Here is a 21,989-nt window from a genome sequence, read left to right as displayed (position 1 = left end):
TTATTTTTTTAATTTATTGTTCAATAGCAAAAAATGTTGGAAATTACATAAGATTTTAGAATCATTTGCTCGAATTCGCCAACTTTGGCACAAATTAACGGTGTTGAGTTAGATGGTGCTGAGCCCTGTTTGAATGTCCATAGTCTGCGGCCGAAATGTTTGTCTTTACCCAGCATGTATTTTGAACCCACAACCGATGAATACGAGCGGGGAGCGATCATTGAATCCTAAATCGGGTTGAATCCTAAAGATCCGCCAACATGAATAAAACATTATAGTTTCCTTTGAAAACTCTTCTTCGTAGCGGGTTACTTGAAAATATATAGAATTTTAGGTGGATTTTATGACAGATACTCTCCCAAGCATAAATAAATTCCAAAATCAAAACTTTGATCAATATAGCCCATCTTCGAACTTGGTTATCTTGCAGAAAAAAATGTATCTGTAATTCAATGGTTTACAAACGGACTGGCAAACTTATTATACCCAGAGATGGTCTGTATAAAACTTTTTTAGGTTTGCGACTGTCGCAAAGTTGTAAACGCCGTAAACGTCACATACGTGTCGTAAATGTAGAAAAAGTAACAAAAGTCGCAAATTCAAAATACTTTAGTCGCGTCAGCTAGGCAGCAAATTTGATGATATCCAAGACGATGGTATGTGCGAAGAGAAGGTTTTAGTCCCCACATTTTCCCTATTGCCTTTTGCACGAGTAGAGGATAACCGTGGATTTTCTCGTCCTTTCTTTGCTTTAAGTTCAGTCTTCTGTCCAATATAACCCCAAGGTATTTTGCACACTCACCATCATCGGGAATTTCGATACCACCTAAGAAAATAGGCTTGACCGTCGGAAAACTTTCACAAATTTCTGCAGAAACTCACAGCGAATGCTGTCAAGCTAAATTAAAAAAATGTTCAGGATTTCTTCTATTCAAAATTATGTTTTCTACAGTAGGTTTACGACTTTTGCGACATACGTATTATACCGTCGCAAAAGTCACAGTTTGTGACAGGCCAACCCTGATTATACCCCTATCACCATTCTATGGTGGTGGGTATTCAAAAAAATTAGGCGATTTACTTTTTTTGCATTAATCATCAGCCACCCTGTAATTATATCTGTATCGGAAGTGATAGTGGCGATATTTATTGAATTGGGTAAAACCATAGTGGTTTATTTTGTCATCAGGGTAATATGATCTCATTTGTTAAAATTTATTTTTTTCCAAATTCAATAAATTTTGTAAATTATTTGAATGTTATTACATTAAAATCATTCTCATACCAAAATAGTCTTGAATAAGGTGATGCATTCATTGATTCAGTTCATATCTTTAGAGTACCCGCCCTATCATTCAATTTCACTTTGCGGTCATTCAAAATCGTTTAGTGGATTATTTTTAAAGTGTTTGCGGTTTGGGTTCTCTTTTCACCTTGTCTAAACTTTGCAAACTTTATCAATACCTTTGTCACAAACCATAAGACGTATCGGATAAGATTTAGATTAATAGCCATAAGTAAGTGTCACTCGATTTTGGCAAGTATTTATATAGGATCCCTGCAAAAACAAGAATGAAAATCGTACATCGTATGCGCCATTTCACCATGGATTTCGTACAAAGTTCTACTGAAGACTGTCATCTACAATCGTGAATGACTTCTAAATTGTAATCTTGTCTTTATGGACCTATATAAGCCATTTTACTTCTTGATAGGTTTATATAGAGGATTCTATATATAGTAATAAACCGATATCGATAAATCACCACTGTTGCACTGTTGTTAGAAATGATTTCGGTATTGATTCCGAGCCAAAGAGGGGGAGAATCGGATTAAGGACACTTTTAAGACACGATTCTCTTTTAAATTTGACGTTTGCACACTTGATTCTAGGAAAAACAAATAATTTATTATTATTTTTTAAATTTTTTCCTCATGTACCATTAAATACCTTTAAAAGCGTGTAAAAGACAACATAAAATTTCCAAATTCAGAATCGCCTTCAAGTAGAAATTAAGTGTGTAAAGTACAAGTTGTTTTCTAAAGTTGTTTTAGCGAAGGCACAAACCAATCTAAATATTTGGAAAATGTTCATTTTTGTTGCGAGTTTACGACTTTTTAGCAACAAATTAAATATATTTGGCTTCATTACACATTTTCTGAACGAAAAAGCGTGTATACTTAACATAATTTTGAGCAAAAAGTTATTTGGATTAATATAGATGTAATACAAAACAAGTGATTAAAGTAGAAAGTCGGGCGGGGCCGATAATATCATACCCTAAACCACCCCTACTGAATTAGTAAACGTAACCATTTGTGGGGTATTATTGGTATAGGTTTGGAGTATAAACGGCATTTCCATATTTAAGAACATTTAAGGGTAGATGTTCATGGGAGTTGTATCACAATCTGAACAGAAATTTCTGATATTAGGAGATATAGTTGGTTCTGAACCTACAGAGTTAGTATGCCACTAATTTTGAGTCCATTATTAAACAAGTAAGTAAAGTAGAAAGTCGGGCGGGGCCGACTATATCATACCCTAAACCACCCTTATTGAATTAGTAATCATAAGCATTCGTGGGGTAACATTGATATAGGTCTGGAAGGTAAACCGCAGTTGTATATTTAAGAAAATTAAGGGGTACATGTTTATGGGTGCTTTGTATCAATCTGACTATAGCCAAAGATAATTGAGAATAACAAGATTAAGCCTTGTACTCTTATAATGAGAAAACAAATTTCAAGGTGTCGAGGGCTATGAGAAAAAAATTGCTTTATTTGTCAATTTTTTCCAAGGCAGCTCTTCCCAGGAATAAATTAAAACAGCAATATTCATATAAAACCATAATAAATATTCGAATTAACATACACATACGTTTTATTTTAATTTTCTATAATCGTTTTGGTATTGCTTTTATGGGTTTTAATTCAGAAATTTATGAAAAACACAAATGTTATGATATTTTCCGACGCAAACGGCAGTACATTTGAGAGACACGTCGACGCAAACTTCATGATATTTTGTTGGCAGAGTTCTCTGGTGCTTCAGTTTTGCAATGACAAGACTGCGTCTTCTTCTAATTTGTCTATGCTATAGCTCATAGTCAGTATTGCCAGGGAAAATGTTCGGTTTACCCTGCAAGGACAAAAAAAGTTCCCTACTTTCCCAAACAATTTTCCCTACAATATCTTTCGTTAAATTTAAACAAATTTTACAAAATAACAAGTATATACAGCACTAAGTTCGGCCGGCCCGAATCTTAAATACCCACCACCATGAACAAATATTAGGGTTTCCTTTGAAATTTCATGAGGGCTTGAGGACTTGAGGACACTTCCCTAAGATAAATTTAAAGATTTAACCTATGAGGACTATATCAGATTCTGGATTTATAGGAACCATTTTTGTTTGAGTTTTACAGGAATCATTAACATCTCTTGTAAGTGTGTAAGAAAATTATAAAATAACGTCTTGATTTGAAACCTTAAATCTGTAGAAGTAAAATCTGGAAATTTTACATTGAGTTTCAAGTAATTTTCATGATCAGTGCACCTTCTACACCCTCAAGAAGTGAAGTCGGTCTATATGGAGGCATTACCAAATGGACCGATAAAAACTTAATACGATACACGTTTTTGTGAGCCTTAAATACCAGAATATTTACAATTTCAGGCAAATCAGATAAAAACTACGGCTTCTAGAAACCCAAGGAGTTAAATCGGGAGATCGTTCTTATGGGGACTATACTAAAATAAGGACCGATACTCACCGTTTTCGGCACACCTCTTCATGACCCGAAAATACCTCTAGATTTCCAATTTCAGGCAAATAGGATAAAAATTTCGGATTTTAGATGCCCAAGAAGTAAAATCGGGAAATCGGTCTACATGGGGGCTATACCAAAACATGGACCGATACCCACCATTTTTGGCACACCTCTTTGTGGTCATAAAATACCTCTAGATTTCAAATTTCAGGCAAATTGGATAAAAACTACGATTTCTATAAGCCCAAAGACCCCAGACAAAAGACAAGTTTGTGCAAAATTTCAGAACGATTGCTTCATTATTGAAGACTGTAGCGTGATTACAACAGACAGACAGACGGATATCGTTATATCGTCTTAGAATTTCTCCCTGATCAAGAATATATATACTTTACATAGTCGGAAATCGATATTTCGATGTGTTACAAACTTATTATTATACCCCCGTCACCATTCTATGGTGGTGGGTATAAAAACATACATTTTTATCCCCTCCACCATAGGAAGGGGGGTATATTAACTTTGGCATTCCGTTTGTGACACATCGAAATATCGATTTCCGACTATGTAAAGTATATATATTCTTGATCAGGGAGAAATTTTAAGACAACATAACGATGTCCGTCTGTCTGTCTGTTGTAATCACGCTACAGTCTTCAATAATGAAGCAATCGTTCTGAAATTTTGCACAAACTTGTCTTTTGTCTGGGGTCTTTGGGGTCTTTGGGCTTATAGAAATCGTAGTTTTTATCCAATTTGCCTGAAATTTGAAATCTAGAGGTATTTTATGACCACAAAGAGGTGTGCCAAAAATGGTGGTTTGTGACACATCTAAATATTGCTCTAAGACCCCATAAAGTATATAAAGGGTGATTCTTTTGAGGTTAGGATTTTCATGCATTAGTATTTGACAGATCACGTGGGATTTCAGACATGGTGTCAAAGAGAAAGATGCTCAGTATGCTTTGACATTTCATCATGAATAGACTTACTAACGAGCAACGCTTGCAAATCATTGAATTTTATTACCAAAATCAGTGTTCGGTTCGAAATGTGTTTATCGACAAATTTTGTTCACCGATGAGGCTAATTTCTGGTTGAATGGCTACGTAAATAAGCAAAATTGCCGCATTTGGAGTGAAGAGCAACCAGAAGCCGTTCAAGAACTGCCCATGCATCCCGAAAAATGCATTGTTTGGTGTGGTTTGTACGCTGGTGGAATCATTGGACCGTATTTTTTCAAAGATGCTGTTGGACGCAACGTTACGGTGAATGGCGATCGCTATCGTTCGATGCTAACAAACTTTTTGTTGCCAAAAATGGAAGAACTGAACTTGGTTGACATGTGGTTTCAACAAGATGGCGCTACATGCCACACAGCTCGCGATTCTATGGCCATTTTGAGGGAAAACTTCGGAGAACAATTCATCTCAAGAAATGGACCGGTAAGTTGGCCACCAAGATCATGCGATTTGACGCCTTTAGACTATTTTTTGTGGGGCTACGTCAAGTCTAAAGTCTACAGAAATAAGCCAGCAACTATTCCAGCTTTGGAAGACAACATTTCCGAAGAAATTCGGGCTATTCCGGCCGAAATGCTCGAAAAAGTTGCCCAAAATTGGACTTTCCGAATGGACCACCTAAGACGCAGCCGCGGTCAACATTTAAATGAAATTATCTTCAAAAAGTAAATGTCATGGACCAATCTAACGTTTCAAATAAAGAACCGATGAGATTTTGCAAATTTTATGCGTTTTTTTTTTTTAAAGTTATCAAGCTCTTAACAAATCACCCTTTATATATTCTGGGCCGTGGTGAAATTCTGAGTCGATCTGATCATGTCCGTTCGTCCGTCCGTCCGTCTTTTGAAATCACGCTAACTTCCGAACGAAACAAGCTATCGACTTGAAACTTGGCACAAGTAGTTGTTATTGATGTAGGTTGGATGGTATTGCAAATGGGCCATATCGGTCCACTTTTACGTATAGCCCCCATATAAACGGACCCACAAATTTGGCTTGCAGACCCTCTAAGAGAAGCAAATTTCTTCCGATCTGGCTGAAATTTGGTACATGGTGTTAGTATTTGGTCTCTAACAACCATGCAGAAACTGGTTGTTAGACCACATCGGTCCATAATTATATATAGCCCCCATATAAACCGATCCCCCGATTTGGCTTTCGGAGCCTCTAACAGAAACAAATTTCACCCGATCCGGCTGAAATTTGGTACATGGTGTTAGTATATGGTCTCTAACAACTGTGCAAAAATTGGTACACATTGGTCCATAATTATATATAGCCCCCATATAAACCGATACCCCGATTTGGCTTGCGGAGCCTCTAAGAGAAGAAAATTTCATCCGATCCGGCTGAAATTTGGTACATGGTGCTATTATATGGCCGTTGACAACCATGCCTAACTAGGTCCATATCGGTTTATAGTTATATATAGCCCTCAGATAAATCGATCCCCAATCACACAGAAATTGGTCCATATCAAGATCATAATTGTATATAGCCCCCATATAAGCGACCCCCATATTTCAATACTGGCTCTCTACGTACCGTGCAAAAGTCCATATCGATTCGTTATTATTTGAAGACTTACCTACACATACTTTTTTTGTCTAATATATACCACGTATGGACTAACTCACAATTTAGAAAACGATTTAAGATACTACAACCCAAGTAATTCGATTGTGGATGACAGTCTTTCGTAGAAGTTTGTACGCAGTCCATGGTGGAGGGTACATAAGATTCGGCCTGGCCGAACTTACGGCCATATATACTTGTTTTCAATTACACTTTCCTTTTTTGTGTTCATATAAACCCACGTCCCACTTCTGAATAAATAAATTAACACAAAACGCAGTAATTCCGTATTCTCCGTCCATTCCAAGAAACAATCAACACACGACTGATGCGAAAAATTAAAATCGTTGTACCTGTTCAATGTTTTTATAAAATTCTTTTCGCTGCACAAAAAAAAATAATAAATGGTCACGAAAACAATGTACATGGTCTTTATGGCCGTATATATATATATATATATATATATATATATATATATATATATATATATATATATATATATATATATATATATATATATATATATATATATATATATATATATATATATATATATATATATATATATATATATATATATATATATATATATATATATATATATATATATATATATATATATATATATATATATATATATATATATATATATATATATATGTGTGTGTGTGTGTGTATGTGTGTCTAGCACCCGATTTTCGAAAATTACCCCCTTATAACCTTAGTTTTGCCCATAGTAGCCTCATTTCTTAACCGATCTCCAATAATATCAACATAATCTGCAAAATATATTCCAAATCGGTTCACATTTAGATATAGCTCCCATATATATGTATTATTAACCTTCAATTCCAAGATCATTTATGATCATAGTTTCAATTCAAGGTATTATTATTCAGGCCAAGGAAATCTACCAAGTATTATGGCCCCTTTGGTTTTTCTTGTTGTTTACCACAGAACAAATGTTAAGAAGAACAAACTCTTCATAATTAACACTAACTGAGATTGCTGAATTAACCGTAAAATAATTTTCTATATAAAATACGAAAACGATTATTCCCCAATAAAACGTAATGAGTGGAACATTTAAACGCGGCTAACACAATTAGCCGGCTTTATAACATCCCGTATTTATTTATTGACATATCCCCACATCACCTTCTTCGCCCAGTCTGCGGTTCATGTTTCCGTTTACTAATTTTTTACTATATGGCCGATTGTCATAAAACAAAAATACTGATTAAAAGCAGTCAGTTAGTTAGCTGTATAGCATCGACAGGTTGAATTTTGGAGCATCAGAAGCGAAATTCTCCTCAGTACGCATTTGAAACTGCAACGGTACTGAACGGGTCTTGTTCGAGTACTGCTCTCGGGTCAATAATATTAGCTCGGATTTTATTGTTAACAACAGTGTGCTAATTATAATGGAGTGATTTGCATACAATGGAAAATTTTGTCTTATTTCGATAATAAAGAATAAAATCAAAATTTGTTCCCTGAATACATTGCCCTATAATCATTGTTTATTATTATGCCAAATCAAGTGTTGTGAATTTAAGTGAAAACGAAGTTAAAAAACAAAAAGGAAAAAATGAAGTAAGTTTTGGTTTAGAGAAATCCAAAAATTTTATATGGCATTATTGCAATTTGTGTAGATGTGGGGAAAATACATGTTTGTGGTGATCAAAGTTTATTAAAAGAAATATATAATGATTGATCATATTTTCATGATTGAAAAATTAAAATTAAAATCAAATTATCTTGGCGTGCATAATTCTTTGTAATAGTGGTAACCTTTGAAATGTCGAAGAAAAAAGGTCCCTCTTAAAATACACGCAACACTTGGATTTTTGTATTTGAAGTGGACTCTGAATTTGTCAGCTGCTGCAATAGAATTCTTAGTGCAGTTGTTCTCTTCCTTGGCTCGGAATCAATACTAAATATAATTAACCCTTAAGAGGCAACCGGACAAAGAATTTTTACGTCTTAAACGCGAATTCTATGAAATCAAATTTGTTGCATTTAAAACATCATAGCGCAGTTTTAAAAAAATATGTTTTTCCGAAAATATATAGTTATTTTGTGTAAATTGAAACCAACATTGAATAAAAATTGAAATGAAAGTTTGCCCGAAAATTCAAAAGCCTTCAAATTGGAGAATAATTATTTTTACCATAAATAAAAGGAATGTTGGTAAACAATGTTGTATAGTGTAAAAATATCTCTATTCTGAGAGCTGAGGAATTGGTGTTCTTGTGCATTTAAGGGTTAATGTAAAGAGAAAATCTATGGAACAGGGCATGCTTTATTTCAAGCAAATCAAGGAGAAAGTCTAGCCTCGGGGGTCATATAAATGCATGTCGAGCGAACGATATAAGGGAGCTATGTATATCTAAATATGAGACGATTTGCAAGTAATTATAGGATAATAAATAAGTCATTAAATCAATACACGTATTACGGTACGTTAATTTACATCGTACGACAATAGTCTCGAATGCGAATCATACACTGAAAAAAAAAAAAATATTTATATAATATGAAAGATTATTCAACCAAAATTTTAGGACACGCACTTTACCACAATAGTAATGGCAAATTTCTCTAAAATAATGCAATTATATAAAATATTTGCTTTGCTTATGATCTTTGCTTCAAAACATTTTTATTCAATTTAGGACACGAATCTTGAAAGTTAATGTCTAGGGAAATTATCCTTAAAATAAAGCAAAATGTTTTTATACCCTCCATCATAGGATGGGGGTATATTAACTTTGTCATTCCGTTTGTAACACATCGAAATATTGCTCTAAGACCCCATAAAGTATATATATTCTGGGTCGTGGTGAAATTCTGAGTCGATCTAAGCATGTCCGTCCGTCCGTCCGTCCGTCCGTCCGTCTGTTGAAATCACGCTAACTTCCGAACGAAACAAGCTATCGACTTGAAACTTGGCACAAGTAGTTGTTATCGATGTAGGTCGGATGGTATTGAAAATGGGCCATATCGGTCCACTTTTACGTATAGCCCCCATATAAAGGGACCCTCAGATTTGGCTTGTGGAGCCTCTAACAGAAGCATATTTCATCCGATCCGGCTGAAATTTGGTATATGGTGTTGGTATATGGTCTCTAACAACCATGCAAAAATTGGTCCACATCGGTCCATAATTATATATAGCCCCCATATAAACCGATCCCCAGATTTGGCTTGTGGAGCCTCTAAGAGAAGCATATTTCATCCGATCCGGCTGAAATTTGGTACATGGTGTTGGTAGATGGTCTCTAACAATCATGCAAAAATTGGTCCACATCGGTCCATAATTATATATAGCCCCCATATAAACCGATCCCCAGATTTGGCTTGTGGAGCCTCTAAGAGAAGCATATTTCATCCGATCCGGCTGAAATTTGGTACATGGTGTTGGTAGATGGTCTCTAACAATCGTGCAAAAATTGGTCCACATCGGTCCATAATTATATATAGCCCCCATATAAACCGATCCCCAGATTTGGCTTGTGGAGCCTCAAAGAGAAGCATATTTCATCCGATCCGGCTGAAATTTGGTACATGGTGTTGGTAGATGGTCTCTAACAATCATGCAAAAATTGATGCACATCGGTCCATAATTATATATAGCCCCCATATAAACCGATCCCCAGATTTGGCTTGCGGAGCCTCAAAGAGAAGCAAATTTCATCCGATCTGGCTAAAATTTGGTACATGATGTTGGTATATGGTCTCTAATAACCATGCAAAAATTGGTCCACATCGGTCCAGAATTATATATGGACCCCATATAAACCGATCTCCAGATTTGGCTTGCGAAGCCCCAAAGAGAAGCAAATTGCATCCGATCCGGCTGAAATTTGGTACATGGTATTGTTATATGGTCTCTAATAACCATGCAGAAATTGGTCCACATCGGTTCATAATTATATATAGCCCCCATATAAGGCGATCCCCAGATTTGGCTTGCGAAGTCTCCAAGAGAATCAAATTTCATCCAATCCGGTTGTAATTTTGAACATGGTGTTAGTATATGATCTTTAACAACCGTGCCAGAATTGGTCCATATCGGTCCATAATTATATATAGCCCCCATATAAAACGTTCTCCAGATTTGACCTCCGGAGCCTCTTGGAGGAGCAAAATTCATCCGATCCGGTTCAAATTAGGAACGTGGTGTTAGTATATGGTCGCTAACAACCATACAACAATTGGTCCAATCACTCAAAAATTGGTCCATATCGGTTCATAACCATGGTTGCCACTAGAGCCAAAATTAATCTACCAACATTTTATTTATATAGAAAATTTTGTCAAAATTTTATTTCTAGAGAAAATTTTGTTAACATTTTATTCGGTTCACAATAAAATTTTCATCATTGTCAAAATTTTATTTCTATAAAAATTTTGTTCAAATTTTATTCGGTTCATAATCATGCTTGCCACTCGAGCCAAAAATAATCTACCAAGATTTTATTTCTATAGAATATTTTGTCAAAAGTCTATTTCTATAGAAAATTTTGTTAAAATTTTATTTCTGTAGAAATTTTTGTCAAAATTTTCTTTCTATAGAAAATTTTGTCAAAATTTTTATTTCTATAGAAAATTTTGTGAAATTTTTATTTCTATAGAAAATTTTGTTAAAATTTTATTTCTGTAGAAAATTTTGTCAAAATTTTATGTCTACTTTGTCAAACTGAATTATATACGTATTGGATCGATCTTTTTTGATTTAATATATACCACGTATGGACTTACATACAATTTAGAAGATGGTGTTAGGAGGTTTTAAGATACCTTGCCATCGGCAAGCGTTACCGCAACTTAAGTAATTCGATTGTGGATGGCAGTGTTTAGAAAAAGTTTCTACGCAATCCATGATGGAGGGTACATAAGCTTCGGCCTGGCCGAACTTACGGCCGTATATACTTGTTTTATTTAAATAAATACTAAATTTATGCTGTGTTTTGTTTTAATTTCTGTAATTTTATATTCAGATTGTCCGTTCACAATTCATGTTTAAAACTTGTATAATAATATAAGTATTTAAATTTAAATTTTGAGAACATAATTTTGTAAGTTGAAATGTTTAACAATTATTCAATTAAAACAAGTACATACGGCCGTAAGTTCGGCCATGCTGAAGCTTATGTACCCTCCACCATGGATTGCGTAGAAACTTCTACTGAAGATTGTCATCCACAATCGAATTACTTGGGTTACGGTAACACTTGCCTATGGCAAGATATCTTAAAACTTCCTAAAACCGTAATATATACCACATAGTCCATACGTGGTATATATTAACCTAAAAAAGGCCGATTAAATACGTGTATAATTAAGTTTAAAGTTTCTATAGAAATAAAATTTTGACAAAATAAAATTTTGACAACATTTTCTATAGAAGTAAAATTTGGAAAAAATTTTCTATAGAAATAAAATTTGGATAAAATTTTCTATAGAAATAAAATTCTGACAAAATTTTCTATAGAAATACAATTTTGACAAAATTTCCTATAGAAATCAAATTTTGACAAAATGTTCTATAGAAATATAATTTTTACAAAATTTTCTATAGAAATAAAAGTTTGACAAAATTTTCTATAGAAATAACATTTTGACAATGTTTTCTATAAAAATAAAATTTTGGTAGATTATTTTTGGCTCGAGTGGCAACCATGATTATGAACCGATAAGGACCAATTTTTGTGTGATTGGGGATCGCCTATATATAACTATAGACCGATATGGACCAATTTTGGCATGGTTATTAGCAGTCTTATACTAACACCACGTTGCAAATTTCAACCGGATCGGATGAATTTTGCTCCTCCAAGAAGCTCCGGAGGACAAATCTGGGGATCGATTTATATGGGGGCTATATATAATTATGGACCGATATGGATCAATTCTTGCATGGTTGTTAGAGACCATATACTAACACCACGTACCCAATTTCAACCGGATCGGATGAAATTTGCTTCTCTTAGAGGATCCGCAAACCAAATCTGGGAATCGGTTCATATGGGGGCTATATTTAATTATGGACCGATATGGACCAAATTTGGCATGGTTGTTAGAGACAATATACTAACACAACGGACCAAATTTCAATCGGATCGGATGACTTTTGCTCTTCTAAGAGGCTCCGGAAGTCAAATCTGAGGATCGGTTTATATGGGGGCTATATATAATTAAGGGCCGATGTGGACCAATTTTTGCATGGTCATTAGAGAACATATACCAACAGCTGTACCAAATTTCAGCCGGATCGGATGAAATTTGCTTCTCTTAGAGCAATCGCAAGCCAAATTTGGGGGTCCGCTTATATGGGAGCTATACGTAAAAGTGGACCGATATGGCCCATTTTCAATACCATCCGACCTACATCAATAACAACTACTTGTGACAAGTTTCAAGTCGATAGCTTGTTTCGTTCGGAAGTTAGCGTGATTTCAACTGACGGACGGACGGACGGACATGCTCATATCGACTCAGAATTTCACCACGACCCAGAATATATATACTTTATGGGGTCTTAGAGCAATATTTCGATGTGTTGCAAACGGAATGACAAAGTTAATATACCCCCATCCTATGGTGGGGGGTATAAAAATAAAAAAAAAAATCAGCTGCTCTGTATTAATAATTTTTAATAATTTTGCATGGTTGTTAGAGACCATATACCATATACATCACGTACCAAATTTCAACCGGATCGGATAAAATTTGCTCTTCCAAGAGGTTCTGGAGTTCAAATCTGGGGATCGGTTTATTGGGGTCTATATATAATTATGGACCGATACGAACCAATTTTTACATGTTTACAATTTTTGAAACCCTCAGAAATGTCACCGCCATTACTGAGGTGGGATAATCCACTGCTGAAAAACTTTTTGGTCGAAGCAGAAATCGAACCCACGACCTTGTGTATGCAAGACGGGCATGCTGACCATTGCACCACGGTGGCTCCCTATATATTATGTAACACTTTGTGTCAGCTACCCTGTTACTGATTGTTTCAACGGATGATACTCAAACTCTTTGAGAACTGTATTAAAACTTGTATTGTTTAGGATATTTGACCTAATTTTATCAGTTTATCAGAAACTGAAGAATGTGAATTTTTGTTACGCCGAAACGAATACACACGATTAATTAAACATGCGTACATCTAATCATATCAAAGAAACAAACCCTATTCTAACGAAAAAGGTAAATAAAAATATTTGGGTAACTATTTGGTTACCGAATATTTGTTTAAATTTTTATAAATTCCGAGCAGATGAGGCTTCATATTTCTTTATATAAGGACTGGTGTTTGACATACACTTGACGCCTTTTATATAAAGGGGTTGGGCAACCCTAATGTTGCAACAGAGAATGAAGCCGCCGAGTCGCGTAGCCAATGACTTTTGGCCAGTCGACGACACACAGACAGCCACAGACAGCTGTATCGTAAAGCTAGACATTTTTGAGTTTGTTACGTTTTGACATACAAGCGCTATTTGTGCTGTTTAAAGCAACTTAAAAGATTCATCTCGCCCAAAACATTTTTTTCGCGTTTGACGCCACGCAATTCGTCAATCGTTCAAATAAAGCTCGTGTCGAATGATAGAAAGAAATGCTTCAATAATACGATCGCGGTGCTTGGAAACACGTTTATAACATCTTGACAAGTGATGAATCGTGGATTTATGTATTTACGCGTATGAGCGCGAAAGTAAACAGTAGTCGACCGGCGGCGTCGACTGACAATAATTAGTGGGCGGCGGCTAAAATCGGCGGCGTGACTCGGCGGCTTCATTCCCTGCAGTCGACTGTATGGGTGTCCAAATCCAACAAAAGTTGCTCGCGCACTCACACATCTTCTCAAACAACTGCATTTTTGAGCACTCAAACCATCGATTTGATGGGTAATCCGCCGTATAGTCCCCACCGAATGACTTCTTTGTATTCCCATAAGTAAAATAATACAATGATAGAGCAACGATTATCGACACCTGAAGAAGCGGTTGATGCATGTTTTGGAGATATCCCAATCAGAGTGGCAAAAGTGGTTCGACAATTGGTTCAAACGCATCCAAAAATATATAGATCTTACTCGGGAATATATTGAAAGACAATAAAACTATTTCACCAATAGAAAAAATACATTTATAAATCATGAACGGATGGTAACAAAATGAAACGAAAACGATCAGTAAAAATCAGTACGGAATGTTCACGTTTCACGATTTTTTTTAGTAACCATTACGTTTTCAGATCATGAACGCTGGCTGTTGTTCTCACAAACACGCATGGTGTTATTTCATCGTTATCAGGTGGACACCGTCTGTTCTCCATTTAATACCGTTTTGAAACGGGTGTTTCGATTATGAATATTTGTTTTCTAAATCTATCTAAATATAAAAGGCAACCCTCGTATGCAAAATTTCAATAACAGCAATGACCCAAATTTGTATTACTTCCGGATCACCAATTGAGGATAAAATCCAATCTTTTTTGTTAGATACCCCCATAATGAATCTATTGCATATAAGATACAATAATTGTTCCACTGCCTTGATCAAAACCCTCCTATTTTGGTTGGAGAGTACCTATGATTCGGTCTGGCTTAGTCGGTTCTACGGTTTCTTTAATAACTTGTTTCATGAACATTGGTTTGCTGCGGTTATAAATTCAATGGCTTGTTGTTTATTCGCTTGGAATTTTATTTCATTTGTGTGTTTCTCACGAAAGCAATCTTCCTAATGACTGACACTAATCGTGCCATAGCAATTCAATGTTGACTGTTAATATAAACAAAAGGAAACAAATTAATTGTATTCGATTAAATTATGACGATAGATAACATGAGATATATAGCAGAATGTGGATTGTGCTAAGTGATTATGGGCTTTAAAGATAACAGCCATTGTGGTGTAGTAAGTATTTGATCATAAAGTGAACCAGCTAACTGTTGCAGATCAGTTAGAACTCAGTGGATAGCTTACCTTGTACGAGTATTCAATTATATCATTACGAACCCAGCAAACAAATTTGGAAGTTCTTCTAAAGGCACAACTTTAAAAGCACTTCCAAAAATGTCTTCCCAAAGATGTTCTTTATTTGAACTGAACATTTGAGTCAATTTTTATATAACTCCCTTTTTTCCTTTTTATACCCTCCACCATATACCCTCCATCATGGGGGTATATTAACTTTGTCATTCCGTTTGTAACACATCGAAATATTGCTCTAAGACCCCATGAGTCGATCTAAGCATGTCTGTCCTTCCGTCCGTCCGTCTGTTGAAATCACGAAACAAGCTATCGACTTGAAACTTGGCACAAATAGTTGTTATTGATGTAGGTCGGATGGTATTGCAAATGGACCATATCGGACCACTTTTACGTATAGCCCCCATATAAACCGACGCTCAGATTTGGCTTGCGGAGCCTCTTGGAGGAGCAAAGTTCATCCGATCCGGTTGAAATTTGGTACATGGTGTGGTGGCGCAAATTGGTTATATATAGCCCCCATATAAACCGATCCCCCGATTTGGCTTGCGGAGCCTCTAAGAGAAGCAAATTTCATCCGACCCGGCTGAAATTTGGTACATGGTGTTAGTATATGGTCTCTAACAACCATACAAAAATTGATCCACATCGATCCATAGTTATATATAGCCCCCATATAAACCGATCCCCCTATTTGGGTTGCGGAGCCTCTAAGAGCCTCTAAGAGAATTTCATCCGATCGGGCTGAAATTTGGTACATGGTGTTAGTATACGGTCTCTCACAATCGTGCAAAAATTGGTCCACATCGGTCCATAGTTATATATAGCCCCCATATAAACCGATCCCCCGATTTGGCTTGCGGAGCCTCTAAGAGAAGCAAATTTCATCCGATCGGGCTGAAATTTGGTACATGGTGTTAGTATATGGTCTCTAACAACCATACAAAAATTGGTCCACTTCGATCCATAAATTTGTATAGCCCCTATATAAACCGATCCCCAAATTTGATCTCCGGAGCCTCGTGGATCAGCAAAATTCATCCGATTCGGTTGAAATTTGGTACGTGGTGTAAGTATATGGTCTCTAACAACCATGCAGAAATTGGTCCATATCGGTCCATAATTATATGTAGCCCCTATATAAACCGATTCCCAGATTTGACCTCCGAAGCCCCTTGGAAGAGCAAAATTCACCCGTTCCGGTTGAAATTTGGTACGTGGTGTAAGTATATGGTCTCTAACAACCATGCAGGACTTGGTCCATATCGGTCCATAATTATATGTAGCCCCCATATAAACGTATTCCCAGATTTGGAAGAGGAAAATTCACCCGATCCGGTTAAAATTTGATACGTGGTGTAAGTATATGGTCTCTAACAATTATACGAAAATTGGTCCATATCGGTCCATAAATATATGTAGCCCCCATTTAAACCGATCCCCAGATGTGACCTCCGGAGCTCTTGGAGGAGCAAAATTCATCCGATCCGGTTGAAATTTGGTACGTGGTGAAATTTGGTCCATTGCTCTAATATATGGCCGCTAACAACCATGTCAAAATTGGTCCATATCGGTCTATAGTTATATATAGTCGATACCCAAAAATTTATTTCTATAGAAAATTTTGTCCAAATTTTATTGCTATAGAAAATTTTGTCAAAATTTTATTACTATAGAAAATTTTGTCAAAATTTTTTTACTATACAAAATTTTGTCAACATTTTACTTCTATAGAAAATTTTGTCAAAATTTTATTACTATAGAAAATTTTGTCAAAATTTTATTACTATAGAAAATTTTGTCAAAATTTTTTTACTATACAAAAGAAAATTTTGCCAAAATTTTATTGCTATAGAAAGTTTTGTCAAAATTTTAGTTCTTTAGAAATTTTCTATAAAAATTTTTGTCAAAATTTTATTTCTATAGAAAATTTTGTCAAACTGAATTATATACGTAACATATTTAATCGGCCTTTTTTATTTTTGATTAATATATAACCCGTAGGGACTAACTTACAATTGAGAAGACGGTGTTAAGAAGTTTTAAGATACTTTGTCATCGGCAAGTGTTACCGCAACCCAAGTAATTCGATCGTGGATGACAGTCTTTAGTACAAGTTTCTATGCAATCTATGGTGGAGGGTACATAAGATTCGGCCTGGCCGAACTTACGATCGTATATACTTGTTTTTTAATGGGAAATTTAAAATTTTATTGTTTCAAATACGTTAAAAACAGATTAAGAATTAATAAAAAAGTGCAAATTATTTAAATTTTACCGAAAAAAATGCTAAATCCTTTCTAGAAAAATAGCGATTTTTTGAAAATATTTGATGTCAAACGTTCCAAACAAGCGTTATAATGCATCAAAAATCATTAAAAAAAATTTAATAATTATTTGTTCGTCAAGATATCAAAAAATTTCTTAATTAACATCCAAAACACTTAAGAAGTGATGCAAATTCAGTGCAATGGCTGTTGAAATGGTGGGCATCCGTCCTGTGACAAGGCCATGTTAAATTCATCACTTCTGCGTCAATTTTGCACCACTTCCGGATCCAAAAAGAACATTTTCAGTATTTTTTTTACGACGCTTTTTTTTTTGCTGGGAAGGAATCTTATCATGGAATTCGATAACAATGCGTTTCGTTTTATATGATATGTGCTTCATTTGTCCATGTACCACTAGAAGTCTTATCATTTTGGATGTCAAACCACTTGAAGGTCATTGCTCTGCGACATATAGTACACTGTTAGAAAAATATGATTTTTATATGTTCCGATATGAACAAAATATGTTTTGGAGACAATTTTTAAACACAATATATTTAAGTGCAAACATATAATGTTCCTTAACTAACACTAAATGTTTGGGACACATAGGTTAGAATATATTATGTTTGGGGCATGAATGTTTCATAAAAATAATATGTGTGAATGCAAACATATATATATTTACAAATTTCGAGTAAACATATATATGTTTTGATATTTTATTCAGGAAGCGAAAGAGAGAGAGAGAGAGAGAGAGAGAGTATAGAGAAAGAAATAGAGATGGGAACCGGGAGGGTTGACGAAAGATATCAATTTCTGTGAAACCGCTTGTTTGTTGTTTCGGAAAACTGTTTTATGATAAGGCCAAAAATTTGATATGCTGAAGTCTAAATATTATTTAATTTGAATATTAGAATGAGTATTCGGAGTAAAGAGAATAGACATTCTGAAGCAAGAGAATAGACATTTGAAAAAAAAAATGTGTTTTCGCCTTTAGAGCAGCATTATATGTATGTGTGGATATGTGTTTTGTTTATCAGTTTGGCATTATGGGCACAATTTTTTTCTTGGTTCGTTAAAAGAAGTCGGAACGTACGTAAGTCAAAACATTCAGGCAAAGGAAATTAAAACAAAAAAAAAATGGTGGAAAATATACAAAAATTGCAATGGAATCTTCATAAAAATAACGAAAGGGCACTATAGTCTTTTCAGAGTTGGTACAGTTAAATGACAAAAAAGGAGGAAATAGTGAAAAATTAAAATTAAATTAAACACTCAGCAAAAAAAGCGTCACCAAAAATGTAATGAAAATGTTCTTTTTGGATCCGGAAGTGGTGCAAAATTGACGCAGAAGCGATGAATTTAACATGGGCTTGTCATAGGATGGAAGTCCTCCATTTCAACAGTCGTTGCACTGAATTTGCATCACTTCTTTAGGTGTGAACCGAATTCAATGTTTTGGATGTAAATAAAAAAATTCTGTGATATTTTGTCAAATAAATAATTTTTATAATTTTTAATGGATTCTAACGCTTGTCGGAAACGTTTGACATCAAATATTTTCAATAATTCACAATTTTTCCTGATTGGATTTAGCATTTTTGTCAACCAAATTTAAATGATTTGTACCATTTTATGAATTCTTACTCTGTTTTTAACCTAATTGAAACAAAAAAAGTTAAAATTATCCATTAAAAGTATTAAAAAACCAAGTTATAAAAAATTGAATTAAAAGAATTTCCTGGGTAGTTAAAATAAAGAACATCATTGGGAGTTCATCTTCTGGAAGTGCTTTTAAAGTTGTGCCTTTGGAAGAACTTCCAAATTTTTTTGCTGGGCAGTAAAATGTATAAAAACAAAGTTTAGTTCGTCTTTATTAATAAGTAGTCCAAGAGGAGTTGACGGACACCTTCAAATATAAAAGCGGAGAATACCTCTAGATTTTCAATTTCAGGCAAATTGGGTAAAAACTACGGATTCTAGAAGCCCAAGACCCCAAATCGGGAGGTCGGTTTATATGGGGACTGTATCAAAACTTGGACCGTCTTATTACAACAGACAGACAGACGGACATGCTTATATCGTGTTAGAATTTCTCCCTGATCAAGAATATATATATTTTTTATATAGTCGGAAATTGATATTTTGATGTGTTACAAACGGAATGACAAACTTATTATACCCCCGTCACCATTCTATGCTCCACGTGGCCAACAAATATATGTTTCTGTTAAATAATGTTATGTTTGCATGGGCTAGTGGGCGCTGCAAACTATGCTATATAAATGTAACTTATAACGATAATTATCTACTGGTGACTATAACAGCTACGTAGCGCAGTGGATACTGTGTTGGCTTACAAACTGTATGGCCCTCGGTTCGATTCTCCGTCCAGGCGAAAGGTAAAATTTAAAAAATTTATAAAATTGAATAATTTCTTCAACATTATTTGTATTACAGGAAAAGGTGCCAAGAACCTGCAAAATATGTTTGGAACATATTTTAGAGAAGCGATTTTTTTGAGGGTGTAGAGTTAGCTTAAACAAAATTATTAAGATGGGTATGTGGAACATGGTGAAACTATTAAATTTATAGATTCCTGAACTTTTAAGACATTCGATGTGTGTGCGAATGTACATTTTTCGATCCCAACAAAAAAGCCTCGCCAAAAACATAATGGTTGGGAAGTGGAAGTGTGGAAGTTGTTCCGCAAACATTTCTTTTAAAGTGCGTCCCGGAATCCCCCATCAACTTTTTTACACTTCCGATGCAGTCCATTTGGACAAGTTCACAAACATTTCTTTTAAAGCCCATCCGGTCTTTCATCTACTATCGATTTTTTCCACTTCCGATGCAGTCCTTTTGGACAAGGCTTAGAATGTACGAAATGAGGCCGCTTTACGTGAAAATTTAAGCTTTGCACAATTAAATTTCGCAAACAAGAATAGAAAATCAATAAAAAAGTAAAAAAATAATTAATTAAAAAACAAATCATCCTCGCTGAGAATTGAACCTCTGTCGTTTGACTTTTTCACTTCCATGGATGTTCTATTGAGAAGGTTTTGCAAATTACGATAATTTTTAAGTTTTTGTTGATTTTTAATGGAAAAATAAATTTATACAAAAATATATGCCGAAAAAAAACATGTATATACAGCACTAAGTTCGACCGGGCCGAATTTTAAATACCCACCACCATGAACCAAATATTAGGGTTTCCTTTGAAATTTCAGGAGGGCTTGAGGACTTGAGGACACTTCCCGAAGATAAATTTAAAGATTTCACCTATGAGGACTATATCAGATTCTGGATTTATGAGAACCATTTTTGTTTGAGTAAGTGTGCAAGAAAATTATAAAATAACGTCTTGATTTGAAATCTTAAATCTGTAGAAGTAAAATCTGGAAATTTTACATTGAGTTTCAAGCAATTTTCATGATCAGTGCGCCTTCTACACCCTCAAGAAGTGAAGTCGGTCTATATGGAGGCATTACCAAATGGACCGATGAAAACTTAATCCGATACACGTTTTTGTGAGCCTAAAATACCAGAATATTTACAATTTCAAAAAATCTGATAAAAACTACGGTTTCTAGAAAGCCAAGGAGTTAAATCGGGAGATCGTTCTTATGGGGGCTATACTAAAATATGAACCGATACTCACAATTTTTGGCACATGTATTTGTGGTCCTACAATACTTCTAGATTTCCAATTTCAGGTAAATTGAATAAAAACTGCGGTTTCTATAAGCCCAAGAAGTAAAATCGGGAGATCGGTCTATATGGGGGCTATACCAAAACATGGACCGATACTCACCATTTTTTGCACACCTCTTTATGGTCATAAAATACCTCTAGATTTCAAATTTCAGGTAAATTGGATAAAAACTACGATTTCTATAAGCCCAAGACCCCAAATCGGGAGGTCGGTTTACATGGGGACTATATCAAAACCTGGACCGATATAGCCCATCTTCGAACTTGACCTGCCTACAGACAAAAGACGAGTTTGTGCGAAATTTCAGCACGATTGCTTCATTATTGAAGACTGTAGCGTGATTACAACAGACAGACAGACAGACGGATATAGATATATCGTCTTAGAATTTCTCCCTGATCAAGAATATATATACTTTATATAGTCGGAAATCGATATTTCGATGTGTTACAAACGGAATGACAAACTTATTATACCCCCGTCACCATTCTATGGTGGTGGGTATAAAAAACAAAACAAAAACGATGTATGTTATAACATAAAAACAAGTATATACGGCCGTAAGTTCGGCCAGGCCAAAGCTTATGTACCCTCCATCATGGATTGCGTAGAAACTT

At 35.0% G+C, this 21,989-nt stretch overlaps 1 protein-coding gene across 1 annotated transcript in view; it reads left to right on the top strand.

Annotated features, from left to right (window-relative positions):
- The first annotated feature begins 7,658 nt into the window (after window positions 1-7,658).
- Window positions 7,659-21,989, top strand: part of acs (arcus) — an 86,537-nt gene continuing 72,206 nt past the window's right edge. Inside the window, exon 1 of the mRNA XM_075305889.1 lies at window positions 7,659-7,966. Coding sequence (XP_075162004.1) covers window positions 7,962-7,966 — 5 coding nt within the window. The 5' untranslated portion in view covers window positions 7,659-7,961. The remainder of the gene's footprint in view (window positions 7,967-21,989) is intronic.

The sequence above is a fragment of the Haematobia irritans genome, chromosome 4, assembly GCF_050003625.1.
Source record: "Haematobia irritans isolate KBUSLIRL chromosome 4, ASM5000362v1, whole genome shotgun sequence".
NCBI classification, from domain to species: domain Eukaryota; kingdom Metazoa; phylum Arthropoda; class Insecta; order Diptera; family Muscidae; genus Haematobia; species Haematobia irritans.
Note: the sequence above shows the minus strand (reverse complement) of the source record. Positions and strands in the feature narration are given on the sequence as shown.